The following is a 19,355-nucleotide window of genomic DNA, read 5'->3' as shown; positions in this document are numbered from 1 at the left end:
AATAACAGTACCTAGCTCATAGGATTGTTGGGAGGATTAAATGCTCTAGCACATACAAGCTGCTAAAACAGAGCCTGGCACGTAATAAACAATGGAGGTTTGCTCAGGAGGCTACACGAGCACAGAGGAAGGACAACAAAGTCAGACAGGAAGTGGGATGGGAAGGGAAGACATTTCAGAGAAGGGGATGCTTCACTTGAGTTTTGAAGAAAGAGGAGGTTTATCTGGGTGAAGACAGGGTGAGGTATTCCAGGCAGAGGCAGCAGCACTTAGCAAGGCATGGAGATTGGGACGATGTGCTGTGGCCACTGCAAACGTTTTTACTAAGGCCACAACAACAGTGGCTTAGCCGTAGCCTAGGAAATACTCTGGGTGTTCTGGGACCCCTGGAAGCCCCTGTGACTTCCTTCAGGAGCATCTTACCTCCTCCATCATCTGATCCACCTAGACTGTGCTGTCTGAGGCGATGACTGCTCCCAAAAAGAAAGGAAAATCAGAAAATGAGTTTAAAACACAAACTGTCAAAATTTTTACTATATCCATTCTTTCTCCTAGATGAAAATGTTCTTGGACTCTCTTACTTCCATCTGTTTGGTCAAACTCAATTAGGCAACTGGGCCTGCCATGTGCAGCTGTACAGGCTATGCAATGCACCCCTCCAGAACGCAGCACCACACAGACTAGGATATGAGTGTTCCCTGCTCCCCCAGAGTAGGGAAATCAGGTGGCCCTGCCTTGACACTTCACCTTTATCTAGAACCCTTCTTCCTTTCTTTTTGATATAAGCCTTAGGAGAAGGCTAGGCTTAGAAAGGTAGGGCTGTTTTTGCCCGTCTATTTCAATAAAGCAACACTCACAGGTGACTATCTTCATACCTGGACACAATTCTAAAAAGCAAATAAAACACAAGATATACTAATTTGCTCCTATTCCCTCTATTGAAATTCCTCTTGTACCCAACACCCCAAAGCCTGGGCATCAATGCCAGAGCCTAGACTTCTAGTTGAGGGAGCAGCATTAGCTAAACCCTTCAGTCAATAGGCCTAAACCCAGCCCCAGACCACAGCCAGATTCACACTGTCTGTTTTTGAATGCTGTGTTCAACAAAGGCTGAATAGATAACGACCACCAAGACCGCACTGTTGACAAAGGTCACCAAAGAATACCGTAAGAATATGGGAAACATACTCTTCTATTTCTTCAGAAGCCTTCCTTCCAAACCTGGAAAAAAGAAAAGGATTATGAGAACTCACTAGTCTTATGCATTTGGGTGATATGTTGGGGGACAAATTAGTATACTCCAAGTGCTTTACTTGTCTGGATCCCTCTTTAGAGGCCAAGCTCCATACCCAGTATGAGAGAGTTACAGACACTGTACTGCCTTCTTATAGTCTTATTTCAATGTAACTCCAAATTAAATTGTTAAGCTTAAGTGCAGGATACGTGAGAAGCTCAAAACTCAAATGGATATGGATGATATGATGTCCTTCTTTCTTTCACCAATTAACTGACCAATTTACAGAGCACCTTCCTATGACTAAGGCCCTGGGTCCTATTTGGTGCTGCTAGCTGTTAGCATGTGTTGCTTCCTAGAAGCAGAAAGTCCAGGCTGCAGGCTCAGGGCCTGTCTTTCTGTAGCCTCAGCATGAACGACCAGAAGGCCCTAGGAATGATGTTGCGTCAGAAGTTCCTCTTAAGACACTCCAGGAGAATAGGAAGTCTGGTTTTACACAAGTATGTTCATCTATGGCAGTGGGTCCCAAACTCTAGAGTGCACAAGAACTGGGAAGTGTGTTAGACACACAGATTGCTGGACCTGGCAGTGAGAGATTTCTGAGTCAGCTGGTTTGAGGGAGCTGGGCAGACATACGCATTTTAAACCCATTCCAGGTAATTCTAACTTAAGCGGATCACTAATGACAATTGATCTAAAGACTTCCAAATAAGATTGGCAAAATGTTGATAACTGCTAAGGCTGGATGCTGAGTACCACACGGTGGTTACTTTTTATATGCTGAAAATTTCCACCATAACAAAATTTTTTTAAAAAACTATTTAAGTCAGATATCCACCACCATGATAAATGGGGTGAGGGAGATGGCAAAGTCACAAATGCACAGGAAGTGGCCTAACAGGGCTGGGCCCACGAACCCCACCAGTTAGAGAGGCATCAGTGCCAACCAGCAATTCCTGCAATGTGCAAACAACTCTTCACAAGAGTATAATAATGAATTAAGCCCAAGTTTAGAGAAACTACTTTGCATGTAATTTAGACCATATCAACTGCACTGTTTTTTGTTGTTGTTTGTTTTGTTTTCAACAGTCAGGGAGGGAGAAGTGAATAAAGTTTGAAGAATAAAACCAAAATCAGTTGCTGCTGAGTTGATTCTGACTCCTGGCAACACCACACGTGCAGAGCAGAACTGCTCCATAGGATTTCCAAGGCTGTGACCTTCAAAAGCAGATCACCAGGCCTTTTTTTGAAGGCGCCTCTGGGTGGACATGAACCTCCAGCCTTTTGGTTACCATTTGCACCACTAACAATTCTCTGGCAAGACTCCCAAGCTGCAGTTTTTGATTCTTAAAGGGCAGAGTAAGGAGACTAAGCAAATAGGGGCAGGAAGGCCAGTCAGGGGTGGGAAGGCCAGTGTGACAGAAAAGGCTGTAGGAGGGCACCAAGGGCAAACTGCACCTGGGGTGCCCACAGCACCACCAACATGGTGACATAGGTGATCCAAGAGGGAGGTTTCCAGTGCCTGTTCTAAGTCAAAGGGATCTTAACTGTAGAGCTCCTGGTGGCAGCCAATGCCATCTTCTGTCTGTGTGGCAAGATATAAAGCTCTTCTCCTAGTTCACGGCCACTCCCCAGGACCACTGCCTCTACCTGTCCTCATGAAGTTGACTCTATACGCCACTAACCAAATGACTCACCCAATATGTCATCAAAAGCAGAAGGGCCTGGATGATAACAGGATTAGACCAGAGTAATAGGATTAAAGAGGCCAGGTAGACAAGGCCAGGGCCTTCGTTTTGTACATTAAGGGACATATTCGTCTCTGATTACCCTTAGGAGGTATGACTGAATCGTCCCTTTCCTAAGCAATGTGTCCTGGCAAAAACAGTAGTGATCTTGTCCGAAGGGAACAAGGCTGATTAATTGCAATTTTCCACTCAACATCCTAAAAGGGGGTGAGTTTAGTAGTCATCTTAATTACTGCTGACCCCACATCCTGTTCTCTCACACTAGGGGTTGCCAAAGGACTTATTCCACCTAGGGAGGAAGGGTCTCCATGAGGAGTAAGATTAAAGTGGAGCCCCCAAGGATAGGCAACAAGGTTGTCCTCAGGTGGTGGTCTGTCTGTCTGGATCTCTGCCATATACATGAGAAATAACAGATTCTGGGGAGATGGAGGGGAGTTGGAGGGGCTGTGGGAGCCTGGGTGGGGCCCTGGAGAAATGGCAGGGCACACCCTGCCTCCGACCCAGGTCACAGATGGAAAACTGTCCAGTTCTGGACTTATCTAGCCTGCAGATGAGTTTGGTCTGGACCACGCTGCTGTTTATTTTTTGTTTTGTTCTGTTTGGTTTTAGCATGAACTAGTTGCCAAAATTGGGAGCTTTTATCCAACAATCTAGATTTATGAATTCTTAAAATAGAAGCCTGGTGACACTGGCCCTGCATCCCCACTTGTAAAAGTCAGGCAGCGTGGAGCTATGGTTGCCCTCCTTGCACAAGGCTGAGCTCTGCCTTCCCTACAGCTCCCCAGCACAGGTCCAGCGCTAGTTGCTCTGCTGAATCTGCACTGCTCCTTCTCATATAAAAGCAGGAGCTAAAAGGCAAGGGAGGAATTTCTCGTAGCTGTGCTGGAAGCCAAAGTGAGAGGGTAAACGGAACACTTGATGGGAAGCACGTTTTCAGAGAACTGGGTGACAGTATATGTCTTTCTTTTTTTAGGGAGTATATTTCCTTATAGAAGTGTGAATATGGACATGTCATGTCTCAGAAATATCAAGTGCCATTCTAAAATACCCTGCTTCACAGATTGCTTTACCTGCCTGGTCCCCAAAGGCACCACAGCCCAGCAGTGACACACAGCCCAGGGCAGTAGCACACAGCCCAGCATAGAGACACATTGCCCAGAACAATGTTTTTCAAACTACAGCTCATGACCCATTAGTGAGTCATGAAGTCAGTTTAATGAATCACCATCAGCCCCCCCCCACCAACTTTTTATTTCATAAAATAATACAAACTGGAAAAGAACGCCCTGTAAGTAGTAAGGAGAAGTACTATGTACATGTTCTGGTTTTAGTAAACAAAAAACTAAAACACAGGGGTCTACAATAGCCCATCAAGGTGGGTACCCAGAGAATTTGAAGCTGAGGCCCTGCCTGCCACAGATCATGTGGGGTAAAGGCTGAATTTTGGGTTCGGGGCCATCTCTGCCTTAGAGACATACTTCTTTCCTAAGTCATGAGGGCTCTGATGTTGTTTTGGCCCATGTGACCTGGCCCTAGCCCCACGGCAGGTTGTCCACAGAGCTGTGGTCAACACAGCCCATGCAGTCTATCACACTGCCCCATGGCCATGTGCCTCTGTGCTCAGAGTGGCTTAGAGAGCATCGGATAGCCTAACGGTTACCGTAATAATACTGGTATGACCACCTCACAGAGGCAGAGCACTTGAGACTCTTCAGAGATTTTTCACATCACATCACAAGCCGCACAACTCTGAGAAAGAGGGAAAGCAGGTTTCGGTAACACCTTTTTCTAGACAGGGACACTGGGCACTGTGGCTGGGTGTGTGCTCATTCGTGATGAGGCTGTAACTAGAATTCCAACCTCTCGACTTTCCAAAAACACCGCTCCGAGCCTTTCCAAAAGCAGATACTGGCTGATTTCCCAGTGTCCCTAGGGCGCCCAGACATCTGCTTAAGTTTACTGTACAGACAGTCCATTCCCGGCTTCCTACATGTGAGGCAAACATAGACAGGGATGGTATAGACCGAAAATTCAAAGCTGGAGAGAATCCTTCAAATCAATGGTGCAAAACAGAATCACACCTGGGAAGTTTTTCAGTGTGCATTGCCTAGGCCTCACCCCACAGCCCATGAGGTAGTAATTTCTAGAAATGGGACCCAGTCATATATATGGGAATCACCGTCCTAAGCTTTACCTCACACATTACGCTGAACACTCCAGTTGCTAAGCAGCAAAACTGAAACCTATTTGTCTTATCTTTCTGAGATGCCTACTTTCTTCTAACAAAAGTGTTAATGAAGACAGACTTGACCCAAAAGCTGAGGGGAAGAGAGGGAGAAAAAGCAAGCGGTCCAGATGGTCCACAAGCCTCCATTCCCGAGTGATCATGAATTGGAAATCCTGAAATTCAGACAAGATACCATGGTAGTAGTAAAAAACAAACAAGTGAGAGATGGCTTTAAGATCTCTTGGTGCTCACCCTGGCAGGCCCAGAAGTAATTCAGATCCGATTAGAGATGCCTGTTCAATATTCAAAATGTAAAACACAGAGGTTGCTGAACTAGCACTTTGAAAAGTTAATTAAATGCCAGGTTTCTTTTTAAGAGCTACTCCATCACTTGCTGATTGCTTTGGCCATTTTGCAGGATGAAGCTTTAACTCTGGACTAAGAGAGTAAATATCCTCCCTCACCTCCCACCTCATACAGACAGGGTGACAGGATCAGGACACACTGCCTTCCTCCCTTCCAACAAGCAATGCGCCCAACCTGGTCAGCGACTTGGCAAGAGGGAACATCACGGTCATCTCTGTGTGGCCCTTTCCAAATTGCTCAGAACATTCAGCCATGAAGCCGCTTTCTTTAAATATCAAGTTCTCAGATAGAGGATTTTAAGGTTAAAGGGCTTGTCTTACTGGGCTACCCACATTTAGAGCTCAGTCCTTCAGCTCAACACTTACCCAATCCCTCCTGATTGTCACTGCAGCTTCTCTATGACCTATGCTTCATTTCTCCTCCTTGGCTCGATGCATCCACCGTCAATTCTCAGGGGAAAGCCCTTTCCCAGGCCCTGGACTGCCCTTCCTTTATGCTGCCTCCACTCCCACAAACCTGTCATAATGAGGATGGTGACTGATGATAATAATGGTTAACGTATATGCAGCTTGTTGGGCGCCAGGCACTGTGTTATTATCTCACTTATATGTGATTAATATGTAATTATATATAATTACAGATTTTCTTATTTAGCTATATTATCTTATTGAATTTGCCCCTTTTTACAGATGAGGATACTGGGGCTCAGAGAGGCAAAGTAACTTGCCTGAGGTCACTGAGCTAGAAACTGGTAGGGCCAGAATCCAAGCTCCAAGCTATGTGACTCCAAAGTGCATCTCTTAACACTCCACCATACAGACATAAAAGCAGTTCTACAATGTGGGAAATGCTCATTCCATAGACTCTGTTTCAAATACAACTGATATTCTCCACGATGGGGACACACTGTCAACTCTCAGAAGTGCTGCAGTTTTGTCAGGCCTGACAATTTGATAGTTAATGCTGGTTTAATTGTCCTGTGATTTATTATGTAGGGCTTATTTACAACATGATGGCTTACATTTTGGCAAAAAGGAGACCCCGTCTAGTCACTCACCTCCCCCTCCAATGCAATCCCTCTCTTTCGGCATTTAGCGACCACACTGATATTCAAGGGATGTGACTGGTCAGTTAAGGACATGCTTGATCCCACTGGCGCACCCCATGTCTGCAGCCACATGGGACCACTGTTGGATCTTTCGATCCTCACAGCTTCATTCTGGGGCTGAACAGTAAGCTGCTGCAATGCACTCTAAGGCTTCCCTGTCGGGACCACTGTTGGATCTTTCGATCATTCTGGGGCTTAATGGTAAGCTGCTGCAATGCACTTTAAGGCTTCCCTGTAAAGCCCTCCCTGCCTGTCCTCTCTCTCTTTTGCTGTATCAGGGGACCTGGCTTGGCCTCACGATCAAGCGTTCATGCAAAAATAACTGGGTAGGGGGCTAGCAAGCTGGTTATTACCCCAACTGCAGGGACGCTGCAGGCTTTGTGGGGAGAGACCAGAAAGCACCCTGGATTTTCCTTATCTTTAGGCATAAGGCCTCAACTGTGGCTTACCCGGGCTACGTGCTGAAGGGTGAAAGGCAGCCCTAATGTAGACATCATCTCAGTTAAGATGTTTCTCTCTAGTTTAATGGAATACTGCAGAGATCTAAATGGAGATAAAGTACCACGGCTCAGAGAACAGCCAGGACGCTATCTTTATGCAGCATGACAATGTTCGGTGGTTAATTAGACACCGTTAACCTATTTTAGCAGGGGACATAACTGGGATAAATGGGGGGAAGTGTCCTTGAAGTCTCTTAATATATACAGCGCATATTGGGCCCTAGACTCACCTCTTTGCTGTAAGACAGGACAGGCTTAAAATAGACCAGAGCGCCAGGCACCTAGAGCCTGGACAGCCCCAGGGGAAGGCCCTCTGCTAGCTCTTCCCCAGCTGACCAGGGCTTCAGCTCCCAGGAAGAACGGGAAAGGTCTGGACCAAAACCCACTGCTGTCGAGTCGATACTGACAAATGGTTACTATTCCAACTTGTTGCAGGAAAGAAAAAAGCTAAAATATGGCTCACAGTACCCAAGGGGGAATCTCTGCAGCTGGGGGCCAAATTCATAAAGAGGCAAAGACAGGAACAGGAATGAGATGCCAACTAAACTGGTGGCCAAGCTGTCTGACATTCTAAACATCATCCCACTGGAGGAAAAGAAGTCAAAATACCATTGTCTTGTGAAGTTTTTTTCCCTCATCATTTACAAATATTCAATATCAACTTCACAATTGCCTACAAACCCCCACTGAGGTAAGCTTCACCAAAGCATGAGAGAGGGGAGGTAGCTGTTCCATGTCATATAACACGTCGTCACTGAGCCTCATGCCGTCCAGTCAATTCCGACTCATAGTGACCCTAGGGGACAGAGAAGAACTGCTCCATAGGGTTTCCAAGGAGTGGCTAGAGGATGCGAACTGCCGACCTATTGGTTAGCAGCTATAGCTCTTAACCACTGCACCACCAGGGCCCCAACACATTACTAAAAAAACAAGAACAAAACAAAGCAAAACAAAAACCCATTGTTGAGTCCATTCCAACTCACAGTAACCCTAAAGGACACAGCAGAACTGCCCTGTAGTTTCCAAGGAGTGCCTGGTAGATTCGAACTGCCAACCTTTTAGTTAGCAGCCGTAGCACTTAACCACTATGCCACCAGGGTTTTTTTTTTTTTTTTTTAATACGTCACCAGCAAATCCAAAAATGAGGCTCTACTTTATAAACTGTGTGATCCACCAAACGAGCCTTCACAATGAAAACCTAAGTCTGAGGAAAGGAGAAACCTGCCATTGTAATCTTGGCTGCATTGTCCATTTAGTCTCAGGCTGTAGGCTCAGTAATTAGGGTCCCTCAGCACTCAGATGTCCGTACACACGTAATACGGATTGGAAGCCACATATTTCTCATAAACGGAATTTTTTCTTAGCCAATAAATTTCCCCTCATTTAATTCTCTCCTGAAAGCTTAGTTCCCGTTCTTTTTCCCCTCAGTTTCTAGTTCTCGCCATTCATGCGTTCAGTGTCCACCGTATATCATAGCTGTTGTGTTTTCTCGCTTTCTTTAAAGACAAGCAAGAAATCTCCAGCACCCACATTTTGATACTCTGGAGTTTTAGGTCAATTAGGTCAGATTTAGCTCGCAGCAACATAGTTTATCAATAAGGTGTCTAGTAGAAAGATGTTCTGTCTGTAGGCTACTAAGCCCTGTGAACTTGGAGAGTGAATTACATGGCAATTCCTGGGTGAAGCCTGCCCCCTGCTGGTCAAATTCAAAGTAACATCTTTGTTCTGATTTAAACTCTAAAGAGGCTTTTATTTATCAAGGGGGAAAATACTGAAAATATACAAAGTTTTAGTAGCTAAAAACAGTTAAGGGAACCTAAAAGGTTTATGTATATTAATGCTATCAAGAAAGATAAAAAGTGAAAGAGAGCTTACAAGTGGAAATCTTAGTTATCTCAAATGAAGATTATTTTTCAAACATTTATTCAGTCACTATCTACCAGGCATGAGGTGAGGGTGACGGGGTTCAGGGATTTTTTTGCTCAGAATTTTACAGTCTGGTGGGAGAGAAAAATGTTACAGACATAACACTAACACCTCCATACACTCACGTATCAGTGCCTGAAGGGCTCCTTGCCCAGTCCAAACCTTACATTTTCTAGATGGGGAAATGGAGACCAGGAGCAGTTAAAGGGACCTAGCTAAACCCCTGGCGCTAGCTGTAACTGGGTCTAGAAACCAAGCTTCCCAATCCCTGCCCCAACTTAGCGGGACAAGTGAGGTGTGCAAACACAAAGGCATGGGAGCATCAAAGAGGGAACCAGCCAGTCTAGTTGAGGCAGGGGAGGAAGGGAATCCGGGAAGCCTTCCCAGAAAACTTGCCAACTGAAAGATGAGCAGGCTTGCAACAGGCAGAAAAGACGTAGGAAGGCCTCTGCAGCTAGAGGAAACAACCTGAATAAAGGCTGGAGGCTCCAAAGGGCCAGAGTGCTCAGAGGACAGCAGGGGACCTGAAGTGGCTGACTAGGTGGTAGCAGAAAATGAGAACGGTGTCAGAGCTGGCTGGGTAAGCATGCACATGCGTGGTGTGGCACACTGAAGATGATCAGCACTACTGACACGCGCTTATGCCGACTGGGTTCGGGAGGGAACAATGGAGCTAGCAAATAATTTTCAATTTTTTTTTTCAAATTATGTAAGCCCACAATTTAAGGAGCGGTTTCAATAAATAGTATGCGACTAGTATGTAACTGGAAACCGTGGCAGCATAGTGGTTAAGTGCTATGGCTGCTAACCAAAAGGTCAACAGTTCAAATCCACCAGGCACTCCTTGGAAACTCTATGGGGCAGTTCTGCTCTATCCTATAGGGTCGCTATGAGTTGGAACCGACTCAATGGCAAGGGGTTTGGTTTTTTGGTTTTTAATATGAAACTTACCATTTCTGCAACATAAACATGGCACAAAGAGGTTAAGTGGAAGTTCTTTTATTCCTCCTTTTAGGGAAAGGATGGGGGGGGAACAGCCAGGAGGAACTGCTACAGGGCAGTACCTCCCAAACCTCTGTCATTCTCAGGTGCCACCTTCACAAATTTTGCTATTTAACTGTGTTTTCGCTGTACCTAGTTTTTTCTTTAAACTGACTCATTTTTACTTCAATAAACTTATTTAAAAGAAAACTTCATATCCTCAATGGAAAGCTAGTACCACCAGCCATACAGAAGGTGACTATAAAAAACAATACAGTGAAAAACCTCAAAATTTTATCATAGCTAGATATTGCTATCTGCCAAAAGTGTGAACCTATGGCTTATTCTTTGTTAAAAAGGGAGACTAGCAAGGTTAGAAAGGTGTTAAAGAAATACAAGCTGCAAAAATCACGACCTTCCCATTGATATGATAAGAGAGACTTAAAATTAAGTGAAAAAAGAATAATCTTGTTTGTGACTCAAAGCCAGTTTGGGGGGAATATGGCTGTAAGAGAAGGAGTGTGACAGGATGCAGGGACTGAAACAAGTAAAAACCGTGTGTCTACAAGTCAGGGGCAGACTTCTATTCAGCGTTTCTGGAAACTATTAATTCAATCCATTTTTAATCACTGAGTGGATTTGGTCTTTACTTCTCCTGGAGAGAATGTTCTGCTGGAAAATGAAGTAACCTATAAAGAATTCCTTCCACTGACCCACTGTTTTTTGTGCTCCTGTTACGTCCTATGGTTCCCCCCAAAACCTGTAAATACACTGAGACTTGCCCAAGGGATGGGATGTGGTGAGAGGTGTCCCTGCCCTAAGCGAGCCCACTTCCAGCCCCTGGCGTGTGGGGCCGCTGGGGCAGTGTGGCAGCCTCTTCGAAGGCTCAGGATCTGTCTTGGTAACTCCGGGGTAAATCTGACCCAAGGAGAGCCTGGCACTTCAAAACATGGCCTCTTGTATAATGACTGCTGAGAAACAAGGAGAAACTAGCACAGCCGCCAGTAAGCAGCCCTGGTGGGGTGTCGCATGGGCCCAAAAAGCAAAATCACTGACAAACTCATTAGACCAGAGACAATTCCGGCTATGTGAGAGGCTCTACTTCATGTGCATCTTTACGCCAAGCTTGGAAACCTTGGTGCCGTAATGGTTAAGAGCTATGGCTGCTAACCAAATGGTCGGCAGTTCGAATCCCCCAAGTGTTCCTTGGAACCCCTATGGGGCAGCTGTACTCTGTCCTATAGAGTTGCTATGAGTCGGAATCGACTCAGTGGCAGTGGATTTGGTTTTGGGGTTATGCCAAGCTTCCTCTTCTATACTAAACTGCTTTCGGTTACTTCTCAGTAAAGGACTAAAAAGAAAAAGAAAGAAGTAGGTGTGATGTTCACAGATGCATTTTATTTTTGAGAGCCTGAATCCATCAAAGAGAGAACAAGGAGATCGTTTATGTTGGGGGAATTTTAACCAATGGCTGGCATCTCTAATCATTCCCTCCTGGCTTTTAGCTACTCTACTGCAAAGCAGCAAGCCCCCCTTAGCAGAGACTGGCTGGCTCAGGGGACACAACTTTTTTCCTTGAAAATTTTTTTGTTCAATAAGATTGCCTCATATGATCAACATCTCATTTCTGTGAGGGTCCCGGAGGATGGCAGTAAAGACGATTTTATTCTAACAGACTTGCTATCGCGCAAATACTATAGTGCATGACCTTTTCATGAACTTGAGATAAATGCGTGCAGCTCTCGAGCTTTCAGAATGGGCTTGGCTGTACAATGAAAGGCACATTCTATTACACTAATTAGCTGTATGACCTTGGGCAGTGGGACAAGGTGACATTTAAGGGCCTTTCTAACTCAAAGATTCTGTAACTCTTCAGTCATTTAACCTCTCCAGGTCTCCAGGCCTCATTTTCTCCATCAATAAACTGAAGGGGTAAGACTTGATGACTTCTCAGGTGTCTCCCCAGCTCTGTTACTGGTCGTACTGCCACTCCCAATCCCGGCCCCCATGCCCATCTACTATTACATAACGATTCTAGTTAAGAAGAAACACATTCTACGGGAAAACCTACCTCGTAATCATAACTACCAGTTGCTGTCTAGTTGATTCTGACTCATGGCGACCCCATGTGTTTTAGAGTAGAACTTTACTCCTTTGGATTTTCAACGGCTACGGCCTTTTGGCTTATCTCTCATCTCACAGGGTCGCTATGAGTCGGAATCGACTCAACGGCACTGGGTTTGGTTTTTTTTTTTAATGGCCTTTTGGAAGTAGATCACCAGGCCTTTCTTCCGAGGCACCGCTAGGGAGAGTCAAACCACCTTTTGGTTGGTAGCTGAGTGCTTAACCATGTGCGCCACCCAGGGACTCCTTCATAATCATAACTAATAAACCATAATATATGGTCTGAGAAGAGAAAGCATGATTTGAAATGATGAGAGTCCAATCCTTATGATACAAATGAGCTACGTTACCAATATCTGCTAAAGGAAAAGGTGTCAAACTTTGGGAAAAAAGGATAAGCAAACCTTCTCCACAACTACGCCCAGCCTAGAAACAGAGCACCTGTTATAAAGAATGGAGCCGAGATAGCCCTTAAGAAGTGGACTCTGGAGTGGGAAGAATGGCTTTCTTTTTACACCTGCCATTGCCCCAAGGTAACACCACATCAAAAAGACATCCAAAAGAGGTGTGCTAATGGTCCCTTGCACCATCGGTCATACTCCTGTCAACACTTCAGTCACTCCCTGTTCCCTAAATAATAAAGTGTGTGCCTGGAGTTCAAGGCCTTACAAGTGGGCCCTTCCCTCTCTTACCAGCCTATCTCCTATCTCCCTCTGCAAATCTCTGGTCTGCTCGTTCTCAACACACTGTAGTGTCTTCATGCCTCCAAACCCTGACACACTGTGCCTGGAAGGCCTGTCCCGCCACAGTGTTTGTCAACTGTTTCATTTCAAGGAATAATTCAGGCAAAAAGGGCTTGTTTCAAGCAGTTGCTTAGAAAGTATGTTTCAGAAGCTCAAAAATACATGTTTTTTGAGTTGCAAAGGGCCTCTGAGACCACTTCATCTTAACATTGATGAGACAGAGCCCAAGGGTGTTGAGAGTGGCACGAAGTCAGCCGCAGCTGCTCCTCCTCCTCCTCCTCACTGCCAGCTCAGCAACGTGCCTCTCCTCCCCTTTCCTTAAAATGGCCTCCTGTGGTGAACAGAAATCTCTTTCTTCATTTCCAACTTTCCAAACCTAAGACTAGTATATTTGGGACTGCCTAGAATCATAATATCCTAAAGATGATAAGGCAACTTGGAGATCATTTAGTCCAAACCCTTCATTTTACAGATGAGGGAACCTCAGCCCAAAGAGGCCATGTGACTTGCCCTCCTGGCATGGCCAGTGAGTAGCAAAAGGGGCCCAGTGCCAGGTTGATGTCCTGACTCCTACATGAGGATAAGGGCTGTCCTGATAAAGGAGGGTGGCTCAGAAGTGAGCCCAGGAAAAACCAGACACTTGGCCATATTTAATGTGCACTTTGAGGCTCTCCCTCTGGGCTAAGGGCTTCTTGGGTGACTCTGCCCTCAGCATAGCAATGGAGTCACAGGCTCCCAAATTAGAGCCGGGGCTGCTCATGACCCAGTAACTAGTACCCACACCTCCTGAGCTGGCTGCCTGGGAATGGATCCAGTTCTTGGAGGGCACTGCAGGGTTAGAAGAAATGATCGCTTCCAATGCCTAATTGAACTTAATGACTAGCCTAATTAAGCCTTTCAATGGCAGAGCTGGCGTGGCCTTGGCTCGTGCCCTGAGAGCAGGCTGCTGCATCCCTTGTGCCCACCTTCTTCTCGTGGGTCAGGCAGCTGGCTGGAGCACAGCTGTGCAGGCAGGTAGGCCACAGGAGGTCCCCCATTCACTTATTATTCCCACAGGCTGAGATGTTGGAGCCATGTCAAAATAGGGAATATCTGCCAAAGCTCTAGCATCACAAAGGTACTATACCAGGTGCCAAGGGGCATAAAATGGAAGAAGCAAAGCACAGAGAATACCAGCATGACCCCTACAATCAGGCTTACCTGGGCTCAAGGTCTGGGCTGGCTACTTACTAGCTGTGTGACTTAGCAAGGTATTTAATCTTTCTGAACTCAGCTTCCTCATCTGTAAAGTGGGGATAATAACACCATATCTATATATTTTTTTACCTCATGGGGTTGTCTTGAGGATAAAGACAAGACAGCCATGTGGAGCACAGTGCCCAGTATAAAAGCCACAATAAATGACGTGCATGTGTATTTGTATATTTGTGTGTGTGTGTGTGTACATACATATGTATCTAAAAAACGTACACATTAAAATATATATATATGTGTGTGTGTGTGTGTGTGTATATGTACACAGGATAAGACCACAGGTCTTGTCCTCAAAGAGCTGCCAATCTACTGGGAAGGTAATACGCAGGAACTGAAAATTAACTCAACCTTCCCAGTAACCTTAGAAGGCAGGAAATTAAGGCCAAGTAAGTAAAGAGATCACCACTCATCTGTCAGTTTGTTGTACTGTGGTGGCTTGCAAGTTGCTATAATGCTGGAAGCTATACTACGGGTATTTCAAATACCAGCAGGGTTGCCCATGGTAGAGAGATTACAGCAGAACTTCCAGACTAAGACAGGCTAGGAAGAAAAGCCTGGCAATCTAGTTCTGAAAATTAGCCAATAAAAACCCTATGGATCACAGCAGAACACTGTCCAGCTTGCTTGCTTTAGACATGTCATCAGAAGGGATCATCTGCTACAGGAAAACATCAAGTCTGGTGAAGTAGAGAGGCAACGAGGGCATGGGAGACCCTCAGTGAAATGGACTGGCATAGTAGCTGTAACGGTGAGACCTGAACATGCTGGCGATTGTGAGGTTAGCGCAGGACCGGGCAACACTCCGTTCTGTTGTATGTAAGGTTGCCATGAGTCAGAGCTGACTCGACGGCAGCCAACAACACAACAAGCGGAGGCAGCAATGAGAGATATTTTCTCAGTTGCTTGCTCTCCAGCGCACAGGAGAAGGAACAGCTGAGAAAAAAGGAAAACTTTGGAGAAGCAAGCAGAACATGAGAGCCCTTGGGAGAAGCAGAAGGTGCCCCAGGAATCCCCTGAGTGGGCTCTCTTCAGCTAGGCCCCCCCACCCCAGGCAGTTTTCCAGGTGCACCCCGCCCCATCGCCCCCGTCCGGCATCCCTGCAGCATGGTGTGGCAGAGAGGTGCAGAGGTGTGGTGACAGAGGACAGCTTGCCAGGAGATAACCAAAAAACCCACTGCCGTCAGGCCGATTCTGACTCATCGCAACCTCACAGGACACAGCAGAGCTGCCCCATAGGGTTTCCAAGGAGCGGCTGGTGGATTCGGCCTGCTGACCTTTTGGTTAGCAGTTGAGCTCTTAACCACTGTGCCACCAGGGCTCCCACCAGGAGATATGAGATCTAATTATTACCTCTCCAATCCCAAAGGAAAAAACAAAAATTTTTTTTTTTTTTAATCCCAAACTAGCGCAAGTCACTTCATCTCTCTGGCCCTACATTTTCTTATCCACACAACAAAGGGACTTGGCAAGACATGTGGGTTCTGTAGCGTGGCCCCAAAAGGCAGGATCTGGATCAGAAGATGAAGCTACAAATTTCCTAAAGACTATGACAGCTTAAAAAAAAAAATCAGGAGAGTTAATAATGGCAAAAAATTAGAAATCCCCTAAATGTCCACCAAGAGGGGACTAGTGTATCTGTACCATGGATTACTATACAGCCTTTGGAAAGAATGAGGTAAATCTATATGCAGTGAAAGATCTCCAGGATGCATTGTTAAATGAAAAAAAGTATATATGGACACATTTGCTATACCATTTATATAAAAACTCACAGATTTTCACAAGTGCATCTATGGAGATATGTAGAAGATACCAACAAACTGTTCACAGTACTTGCTTCTAGGGAGATAAGCAACATTGGAGGAGGTGGTAGTCTCAAGGATTTTTATTTTGCTTGCACAGCTAAAACTATTGAAAAAATAAAACCGACAGGGCTGCTTCCACTGATCTCCCCAACGATGGCGGGGTTCCAGCAGACCTCCAACCACCACTTGTTAATCCGATAGGAGAGTGGACATGTCTAGCTCTAAGGTTCTTTCTAGTCTCAAGACCTAGTGCATTGCAGGGACAGAGGGACAAAGGAATACTCAATAAGGAGGCTGTGCTTTTTGGTTGTCGCTGTTGAAGGGCTAGTTCTGAAGGCCTCTCATTTCTTTCCTGACCCTCGGAGACCCTGCTACTTTACAGTCCTACCCCTAGCTCCAAGAAATAACCAGCTGTGATCAAAGGAGAAGCAGCCCTGGCAGTGCAGTGGTTAAACCAATCGACTGCTAACTGAAAGATCAGCAGTTCGAAACCACCAGCCACTCCATGGAAGAAAGATGTGGCAGTCTGCTTCCACAGAGATTTACAGCCTTGGAAACCCCATGGGGTCGCTATGAGTTGGAACTGACCCGATAGCAGTGGGCCTGGGTGGGTCACAGGAGAATTTTCCTTTCTGCAAAATCAGAAACTCTCAAGGGCCAAAAGCCAAAACTTTCACAGAACACACTAAGAGCCCATTCTAGAACCACTCCTGGATTTCAATTACAAAAACAGGAATCAAGGTAGTTTAAGTTAAGAAAAGCTGAAGGCCTGAAAGGAAGCTGGACCAGGCTGCGGGGCAGGTGTGGATCGAGCCTGCATTTTACAGTCTCAAGCCTGCATTTTACAGTCTCTATGCAGACCTTCCCACTGGCGATTCGGAGGCAGTTATTGGACTTTGGCCCCCCCCCCCCATGCTGTGTGGCCTCCGGGCCTCTGCTGTCCATTCCCTGGTGCTCATGCGCAGACAAGTTCATCTGAAAACACGGCCTGTGCTCCTCCCACAGCGTCAGGTATTCACTGCTGCTCCAGGGAGAGAGCTGACTGGGACCACCTGTCAGGAAATGGCTCCGCTTTTCAGAGTGGGAAGTGAAGTATCCAAATGCTCCTGCGCACAGGACTTAGGGGAACAGACTGCCATCACCTTCAACTGGGAAGCACTTGACAGAATCGCAAGATTTCAAATCTAGTCATTTGCATATGTAAATTGGATTTGTGACACTAGTCAAGACATTCAGGGTCCTAAACTGCAATGAATGTAACCCAGACCATTTCTGCTTGCTCTGAAGCAAAGATCACTGTACCAACCCAAGTGGGGGTGCATGGGAACAGTTAAAAAAAAAACCCACTGCCGTCAGTTATGTCCTCACAAATCCTCAATGGGAAAAAAGGTTGATGCACACTTCAAACCTCTCCCCTAGCCTACAGAATCTATAGATACCATGTCTAAAGCCTTTATGATACTTCCCCCAAAATACTGAATATACCATGGATTTCCAGAAGAATGAACAAATCTGTCTTGGAAGAAGTACAGCCAGAATTCTTCCTAGAAGCGAGGATGGCAAGACTTCGTCTCACTTACTTTGGACATGTTATCAGGAGGGGCCAGTCCCTGGAGACGGACATTATGCTTAGTAGAGGGCTAGCAAAAAAGAGGAAGACCCTCAATGAAATGGATTGACAGAGTGGCTGCAACAATGAGCTCAAACATAGCAACAACTGTGTGGGTGGTGCAGAACCAGGCAGTGTTTTGTTGTGTTGTACATAGGGTCTCTATGAGTCGGAACCAATTTGATAGCACCTAACAACAACAATGCAGCCCTTAAAAAATTGAGAAGTTCTACTATACTGATTCAGAAAGAACACAAAGAAGTATTTTTATGTGATAAAACAAAAGTGCAGAATAGATATGTTACCATTTGTGTGTGTTGGGGGGAGGGGGGAATATATTAACCTCCATTTTTTTGTAAATGTATAAAGTATTTTTTTTTTTTATCTTTAGAAAAAAATACAAAAAACTGATTAACATAGTTGGCTCCAGGAAGAGAAACTGGGTGTCTAGGGGAGAGTTGTCAGGAAGAGAGAAACTTACATTTCAGATTCCACCCTTTTAACCATCATTTAAAAATAAATGATAAAATAAAAAATCACTAAGAGTTCTAACTTTCAAAAGACAACTATGAATTTATACAATGAGTAACAAGAAGAGTTTGTACTGTCTCGGTGTCTGGTCCTTTTTTCTCCCTCACAGTTCTCTGGAGGAAATGATCCACCACTCTCTACTTACATTTGAGCTTTAAGGTCCAACAGACTCTACTTCACAAAAAAGCAGATTACAGTAACATTACAATAAAGGGTTCTATTTAACAAAGCTGGACCTGGGTGCGTGTGGCTGGCCAAGGAACAGGGTTTTGTTTTACATATACATAGAATGAACAAAAGCTTACCTTGACCTATGTCCCTGAACAGTGACTTTCAAGAAGCATCTGACAGTTTTGTGGACACTTGAGGGACTGAGTAGGAAAGGATAGCTGGGCAAGAGCTTTTCCTCCATACTGCTCTGTCCTGATATTCCTCAATGTCATTCCTCCCCACATAACAGACACCAAAACAGGCGAAATCTACCAGAATAATGCAAGAGTTTGAAGACAGGAAAGGCCTAGAGCTACAAGAAGTTTGACATATTCTACACTTTTCCCTACTTCGGTGAGGACACTTATTTTTCATTAGTTAGTTACTTCAATGTACACAGTGATGTTATTTATTTCATCTCCAGATCCTACTGAAAGAATATGATGTCTAGCAATGAATAATGCAATTAAATTCCAAGTTTAAAAAAACTGTAAATTCTCCAAAGAACATTTCTCTAGATCCTCCTCTACCATCTTTCTATCCGTGCTCTGAACATAAGTTGAGAGCAAGGCAAAGAATTACCCTGGGGAGCCTATACAGAACAAACGAGTGCTGACAGGCCTGGCCATCTACTTCTGAAAATAGCCAACGAAAACCCTACGGTGCATGGGGTCACCATAAGTCAGGGTCTGACTTGACAGCAGCTATTAACAACATTAAAAAGATATGCTGTTGCTTGGCCCTAAAGCCATCTTATCTGAGCTCACCGAGCGTTGGAAGCCATGTGGAGAAAAAGCACATATGCACTCAAAAGTGTTGACTGTAAAGCGGAGACAGAGGTCCAAGCAAGGAGTTCATGTGAGCACCTCCAGAAGCCCCAGACCCAGGCACATGGCATGCCCAGGCCCTGGGCACAGACGTTGGAAGTGGGTACAAATATTATAACTACCTAGGACCTTCCCTTCTCAACCTTCTCATATCTAACTGTC

At 45.3% G+C, this 19,355-nt stretch overlaps 1 protein-coding gene across 3 annotated transcripts in view; it reads right to left on the bottom strand.

Moving 5' to 3' along the window:
- Window positions 1-19,355, bottom strand: part of IFT43 (intraflagellar transport 43) — a 130,246-nt gene that overhangs the window by 59,116 nt on the left and 51,775 nt on the right. For all 3 annotated transcript variants that reach the window (XM_064292781.1, XM_064292779.1, XM_064292780.1), the window contains 2 exons: window positions 1,189-1,221; window positions 424-470 (listed from right to left, as the gene is read on the bottom strand). In XM_064292781.1, the coding sequence (XP_064148851.1) occupies window positions 424-470; window positions 1,189-1,221 (80 nt within the window). The remainder of the gene's footprint in view (window positions 1-423; window positions 471-1,188; window positions 1,222-19,355) is intronic.

Source organism: Loxodonta africana, chromosome 10, assembly GCF_030014295.1.
Source record: "Loxodonta africana isolate mLoxAfr1 chromosome 10, mLoxAfr1.hap2, whole genome shotgun sequence".
In the NCBI taxonomy this organism is placed as follows: domain Eukaryota; kingdom Metazoa; phylum Chordata; class Mammalia; order Proboscidea; family Elephantidae; genus Loxodonta; species Loxodonta africana.
Note: the sequence above shows the minus strand (reverse complement) of the source record. Positions and strands in the feature narration are given on the sequence as shown.